At 35.7% G+C, this 7,846-nt stretch overlaps 1 protein-coding gene across 1 annotated transcript in view; it reads left to right on the top strand.

The window, feature by feature from the left end:
* Positions 1-1,817: 1,817 nt before the first annotated feature.
* Positions 1,818-7,846, top strand: part of LOC110038775 (protein IQ-DOMAIN 1) — a gene marked incomplete in the record, with an annotated part of 6,393 nt that continues 364 nt past the window's right edge. Inside the window, 3 exon segments of the mRNA XM_020743679.1 lie at positions 1,818-2,438; positions 4,522-4,998; positions 7,483-7,840. Coding sequence (XP_020599338.1) covers positions 2,058-2,438; positions 4,522-4,998; positions 7,483-7,840 — 1,216 coding nt within the window.

Raw genomic sequence — 7,846 nt, 5'->3', positions numbered from 1 at the left:
CAATAACACATGAATAACACGCAATAACACATGAATAACACACAATAACACTTGAATAACACGGGAAAATTCCCGACAGAAAAAAAAATGGCGCAGTAACACGGGGAATATTCTTCCCGTGTTATTAATATGTTATTGTGTGTTATTGATGTGTTATTGATGTGTTATTGTGTTATTATAACACCAAGAATATTCCTAGGACATAATAACACATGAATAATACACAATAACACATGAATAACAAGGAGAGGAATATTCCCCGTGTTACTGCGCCGTTTTTTTCTCTGTCGCGCAGGGTGTCGTGACTTTATTTTATTGGCTACGCATGTTACTCTACGTACGTAATACTGATGTAATATTTTTTCGGTAAGAGTGACACTAGAGAGTAAGGGGGCATTGAAGACATCAGACTTTTCAAAACCACTAGCTTACAACAGAGATGATTGAGGAAAAATTAAGGATAAGATGGCAAAAATTATGCAAAAGAATTTATATAAGAATATAATAGAATTTAACTATCTATAATAAATAGATTTACCAACAAGTAACTCAAAATGGCAAATATATTTCCTGCCATATCTGTAAAAACTTAAAATAAAAAAAAAATAAAAAATAAGACAGTGGACGAAAGATTTGTGGATAAAACAATGATTTTCAACAATATTGGGTGTAATTTTTTCATTATTTTGGGCAAAAAATATTTTACAAAATAAGATGCCTTAATGTTCGTTCGTGTTCGGTTCGTTTACACCCCTAAGGAGGCCCACAAGAATGAATAGGATCAAATGACAATAGCCAAAAATTATTTTCCTTTACTTAATCAATTATGTTGGCATTATTTATATTGATACAAATTACAAACACAATATATAAACACTAAATAACATTTAATAATAGTATTTGTTGAATCCTAACTTATCTTTTGATGAGCACATCGTGAGAGTCAGGAATCCAGAGAGGTGAGAGAAAGATAAAGAGAAAGAACACAATAAATTCTCCCAGGAGAAGCCCGAGAGAGAGTCCCTTCATTCCTTTTGAGACCGCCTATTTAAAGGAGTCTAATTAGTACAATTAAGGAAGGTGTGAACCGTTGTGGCAACCTCTCTTGATAGAATTAATGCGATAATTTGAGTTTCATAATATCGACAGAGAATAACAATTTATAATAACTTATTAGTTTAAATAAATATTTTCAGTTGACAGATAACTGATTGTGTCGGTCGTCAGACTGAAATCTAACTATGTCGAGAGGGGGTAACTGGTTGGTCTGAGTATGGTCTGTCGTCTTGACAAGAGGTTTGGCCGATTGTTTTGGGGGACCTGTCGCTTCGGTCGGTTGGTCGACTGATGGGTCGACTTTTTTGTTGAGCAAGTCATGTCCCATTTGCTGTTTGTCTCAAGTCTTATAGGTCCCCTGTCTCGTCTGCCTAGTTTGTTCGCCGGCTTGGTTAGATCTTCCCTCTCACAAGGTATTGGGCGGATCTTGTTGCTGCTTAAGCGGAGAATCTGCGAGATTTGTTGTCCGGATGATTTATCTTACTCTTGACAGATCTTGTCGTTACCAAATAGGGGACTATCTTCAGAGATATGACCTATCCCATGTTTATAGACGCATATTCTCATATTTAGCGTAGAATTGTCGGTCGATCGCTTTCCTCGGAAGGAAGGTTCGCATTTTCCACCTATTATTTTCTTTGAGATTTGTGCTGAAACCTCAACTAGAATTTCCCAACTTCAATGATATAAACTCGATCATGACCTTTGTGATAAATTATATTAAAAAATAAAAAAGTTGGACTAAGAGGTCTCACCAAAAACAAAAAAAAAATTGACCTAGCTAGCTATAATGTTCCTCTCAAGCCCCTGTCCACTTTCCTTTACATTTCGCTTCTACCTTCCACCGTGAACACTTAGTGCGGTCCCGTGATCGTCGATTAATACGACCGGCGCCGTAGTTATTACTCCACCCACTACCACTCTTCTTTTCAGCTCCTTTCTACGATATCTCGATCAGCCTTACATCTTTCACTGACGCTCTTTCCCCTGGCAGCAAAGTCATGGGACGAAGAAAGGCAAGCTGGCTCTCCTCTGTTAAGAAAGTCTTTATGCCTAACTCCAGAGAGCACGATAAGGAGGAAGAGGGAGCTTCAACGCATGAGACGCCGGAGATTGTGTCAGTTGATCAATTTCCAGCTGAGACGTCACCGGAGGCGACGACCAACGGCGGCGGCAGAGGGAGTGCGGCATCTAGGGGTGAAGAAGAGGAGGAAAGGGACCACGCAATTGCGGTGGCTTTAGCGACGGCAGCTGCTGCGGAAGCTGCGGTGGCAGCGGCGCAGGCGGCCGCTAAGGTGGTGAGGCTTGCGGGTTACGGCCGGCAGCAGTCCAGGGAGGAGAAGGCTGCTATTCTCATCCAATCCTATTACAGAGGAAGCTTGGTATGCTTTCTTTGTTGAATATCTGAAATTTAATTGGAACATTTTATATTTCATCTTTCTTAACTCCGATTTATATGCTTTTTTTTATCTAATTAAAATACATCACAAACATTTTTTTGCAGGATATTAATCTAAGCTTTTTGTTTAATAAATAATTTCTTTTGTAATACTAAAAATGTTAATCCGTGCAAATTTTTTGTTTATTTTGCAGCTCAAATTGTGCGAATCTTATTAAAAAATAGAAATTAGAATGAAGTTGCCACAAACCTACCGCAAACATATGAAAAGACCAATTTGATTTATCAACATCAAATACTTTTTTAAAAAAGCCTATGATTGTCTAGTTAAGGGAATAATAACATATTTATAAATTATATATCACATATCAAGGTACGATCAGTTTTTAAAATAATACAAAAAACTGTAAAAATATAAGTGAATGAATGTTTAAGGAGGAGAAATTATTGCGTATGAACACCGCATGCATCTCTGTATGCGGTTCCTGACCGTAGATCACGGCCAGGATTATTTCTATTTTTTTTAAAAGAAAAAAAAATTTAGGTGGGGCCCACCGAAATACATCCGGACCGTAGATCAGGTGATTTACGGTCCGGATTGGACACCGCACGCAGTGTCCACGGAAGCTGCGGGGGGTGTCCGATCCGTATGGAATAATTTTTCTTTAAGGAGGGTGAGTATCTCCGATTAATTGTTTAAATGCATTTTTTTATTATTTATACCGTATATTTAAATTGTATACATTATGATTTATTGTTTCTATAAAAAATTGTAAATAAACGACAAAATTTGTTTTTTAATTATATATATATATATATTAAAATATCAAATACTAATAAGTATCAAAAGCAATTATTCAATTTAATTTTGTGGTTAATGAGACTTGAAGCTTCTCTACATTTATAGCAGTTTCTATTAGGAGTGAGGGCGTCATTAAATCATGTAAAAATTTTAAATTTAGTCCCATAACAGACAGTTTTAAAAAATGCTAACATAAAATTATTAATTAGTGATTATTTGACTATCTTACATTAAAACTTTAGTTAAATAATAATTTAATCTATTTATATATTAAGCATTTGAGCTCACCTTTCATCCGTATCCATTCTTACCTATTTAACAAATATTCACTACTGCAAAACGTGCAAGTGCATCAATAGCCATACCGCCATAGAAGCATTGCTTGAATTTGTGCGGTGTATGTTCATTTAAAAATATCATCTTTTTAACTTAAAAAAAGTGAAATACAGTTTTCCATACATTGGTAAGATTGCATATATATTTGTAAAATTTGAACTTTGTGTTAGATATGTAAATACATATGAATTGAGTGGCATATACGTAAATATTTCTTCTTCTCTTTTTGTTTTTGAGTGAATTTAATGACAAATGAACATACGCCGCACAAAATTCTGAATCTAAAACCTTCTATTGCTTGTTCAATGAAAAGGTCTAGTATAAATAATAGTTAATATCACTCTGTTTGACAATGCAGTCAAATTAATATTTAGAAGAAAGCCTTCCTCCGTATATCTAATCAAATCTGGTTTTCTTAACCACTACTAGTTAGCAGAGAGTTAGAAGCCCATTGACAAATATGTACCAATCATATCAAATACAAATTCTCTGTAGTATCCAACAGTTCTGTTATAAATAAAGAAAAATAAAACAAGCTCTTAAATATCATTACTTCAAGACACGTAAACAATTAACTGTTTCTTACTCCATCATCTTCATTTTCTTCGAGAACCTTAGAAATGAAGCATGTCAGGTACATCCGTGAAATCAATATTTTACCTTCCATCAAATCTAATGGCTCAAATTAAACCTAACCAAACATATAAGAGAAAGTAGACGTAAAGATGCGTCCTTGCCAAGTTAAACCCACGAGAAGACATGTGACATCAATGCTCGCTGGTCCAATTCTTGCTTGTCAACATCTAACTTCCCAAAACAAAGGCAACAAATTAATTAAACCCATTCGACCGGACTCACGTGAATCAACCGTCACATTTCGGTTGCCCAATTTGTTTGCTTAATATTAATTAATTTTGGCTGAACGCAGGCTAGGCGAGCGTTGCGAGCGCTGCGCGGGCTTGTGCGGCTGCAAGCGCTGGTGCGCGGACACAACGTGCGGAAGCAGGCACAGGTGACTATGCGCTGCATGCAAGCCCTCGTCCGAGTACAGGACCGAGTCCGAGCCCGGCGGCTTCAGCAACTATCACGAAATTATTGCGGCCAGGAAGGAGGCAAGTTTTTCAGCAACAATCCCTTCTATGATGAAAAATGTCGGGATGGAGTTTACAGGTATAAAGACTTGTTTATGGATGGTGGCGGGGATGGGGAGATGGGGTTTGATGATGAGCAGGACGAAGAGAGATTCGTTAATGGGGATGAATGGAAGACTCGGGAGCGTTTGGGGGCGAGGGGTGGGTGGGATGCGAGGCGGCGGAGCGCGGAGGACATTAAAGTTGAGTCACAGAGGAGGCATGATGCAGCCGTCCGCCGTGAGCGTGCCCTGGCTTACGCTTTTTCTTGCCAGGTATTGGTTTATTTTGGCTTTAGCCAACTAATTATTTCCAATTCATTTTCAAGCTGTGGTTAATTTTAAATTGCCAGTCAATTTTTTATAAAAAGAACTGATAAAAGTAATTATTTATAACATTAATATTCAGATTTTTAGACTCGGCTTTTCTATGTTTGCATAACTAACAGCTAAATTATTTTATTTAAAATATTAATAGCTCAATAATGAATGTTCATTTGCAATGATTTTCGATAACATTAATCAATGATGTTTTTGCATCAAATGTACAAAAATATATTTTACTAGATTATTTGAATTGGGAGGTAGCCCTGAAAAAGTGAACTTTTTAATGATAGCTAAATATCTATCCCTTTTTATTTTTGAATTTTGGATTCATTTTGTATATATAGTCAAGTTCATATTATTAATTATAATTTGCTACATAAAGAAAAATGAGGGCTTACATACATAGGGCTTGAAACATGTGTTTAGGTGTGTGACCAAAAATTGTAAATTTACAAGATTAATGCCTCAATATTTATAAATGCCCAAAGGTAGCACTCCTTTCACGCTCCATACACTTGTCTACTGCTCAACCAATGCATCTGCGAAATTCATAAGAGGACAGAATGCCAAGGGAGAGAGACACAAGAATAACCATAGAAACAACTGCTTCCAACAAATACATCTACTTTGATTAACCATTAGAACTCCCATTTTTTCACTTGCGAAAAGAAAATAGATAATTAATATATAATGATATTTTAGGAGCAATACACTGAAATGTACTCCCAATGAAGTTAGAAGTATAAAGCTGCATTGCAACCATATTGGGTATCCATCCATCATTGCTCTCTTGCCGATAATTTTGTGGCTCATGACAACTACAAGAGGCTAGATGACTTGTGGCCAACGAGTTGTTGGGGAATAAACAAAGCAATGTGGGTGCAAGTACTTGGTAATGAGGAAATATGACTAGGGGATTGGTGGTGTTGTGGTGTTATTTTGATGAATATCACCGCAATATCATCACAATATCATCAAATCTGTATATGCAATGTCCGTCCGTAATATTTATTAGTTGGTAACATTATTTTGTCATTTGTGAAAAGGGTGTGCTTGTTCTTCCCTACGCCTTCCACATCAAAATTTACTGGGTGTGTACAAACGAAGAGTGAGAGGGAAGAGAGAGAGGCCCTCTCTCTCCTCATTTGTGGGTAACATTTATGATTAATCTGCACCTAATATTTTTTCCTTCTGCATGGCTAGATGGTCTGCTGACACACTCAGTGTTGCCATATTTAGCGCGTCAATCGTCTTTTGCATGCTCATTTCCATCTATAATTCTCATTCTCATGATTTCTCTCAAACCTTCAGGCTTACCCTTCTCATTTGAGCTGGTGAACGGAGCTGTAAATAAAACTAGGATTAGAGTGCTATTTTTGGGTGTTATTAAAGATTTAATATGGCAAATATTTTATTTTGAATATTTTAATTGTATTGAAACATTATAAATCTCGTAAAATTAAAAATAGCCCCAAAAAAATTATTTCATCTAATGTAAAATGTAATAGGACAAATTTTAAAATAGTACTTCCTAAAAATTTAATATTTAAAATTGATAAATTAAAAAAAAGAAAATTGAACTATAGTAAATTTGCCTTATGACATTTTCTTTTCAAAAAATCAATTTTTTGTGTTAGATGTGTAAATATATAGGATTTTAAATTGAATAATTTTGTTAAATTTGTAAAAAAAATTAATCTTATTATTTATCCGTGAAATCAATTTTTATTATATTTTTAATAATTAATAAATACAACGTTATCTTATAAGATGATCACCTGATTATAAACTAAATTAATATAGTTTTAACATCTAAATTAATGTTATGTTTGAAAATATTGGATCCAAAATAAATTCTTACAAGATCTGCAGCGCAAATATTTTATTAAGATTAAATTGATTACATATTAAAGTATTTCCTTAAAAAAAATTACAAATAAGCGAAAATTGATGAAAATTCAAATGGTAAGTTGGTAGCTAGAGATAGTTGATTAAAAATTACTTACATACAGATATCACTTAATTTCTATGTATTTATATATTTAATACCAACACTTCAATTTAAAATCATATATATTTATATGTCTAACAGAAAAATTAATATTTTTGAAAAAAGAAAAATTCCACGTGGCAAGGCCTTGTCGATTTAGATTTTATTTTTAAAATTTGTGTATTTAAATATTATGTTAAAATTGTTTTTTTCTTAATTTGTTCAATGATATATATATATATTACCAACATATAATCAGAGATAATTTCTACTTTTTTTCTGAGCTGATTTTAATTAGTTTTTGGTCAAACAACTGCCCTGTCCACGGAGCCCAGTTCTAACTCTAAGCAATGTTCAATTCATTCGGTGTACCATTTCTCGTATACATTTATTGAATTGTGAACTAATTAGTGTCCGCCGGAAAACATGATGATGCAATCCAGCCGCAGTGGCAGCCAGAGAGACCGCCATGGGGTTGGAATTGGATGGAACGCTGGATGGCAACCCAGCAATGGCAGCATCAGCAGCCGCAACACAATCACCCAACCGAGCTCGAAGCATCCGTCGCCACCGCAACAAGCACCGACGACCTGTCTGAAAAGATGGTAGAGATGGACACCGGCCGCCGAAGCCCAACATATCGCCGCCATCCAAAAGACGAGAGCAGCGGAAACGCTAATCGCCCTCCCAGCTACATGGCTGCTACACAGTCGGCGATAGCCAAGGCCCGAAAGCAAGCAGGGACGCAACCACGGCGGCCATCGATGGTGGGAGGAGGTGGAATGGAGTCCAAGCATGGGAAGAGCG

Source organism: Phalaenopsis equestris, unplaced genomic scaffold, assembly GCF_001263595.1.
Source record: "Phalaenopsis equestris unplaced genomic scaffold, ASM126359v1 Scaffold233817, whole genome shotgun sequence".
NCBI lineage: Eukaryota > Viridiplantae > Streptophyta > Magnoliopsida > Asparagales > Orchidaceae > Phalaenopsis > Phalaenopsis equestris.
Note: the sequence above shows the minus strand (reverse complement) of the source record. Positions and strands in the feature narration are given on the sequence as shown.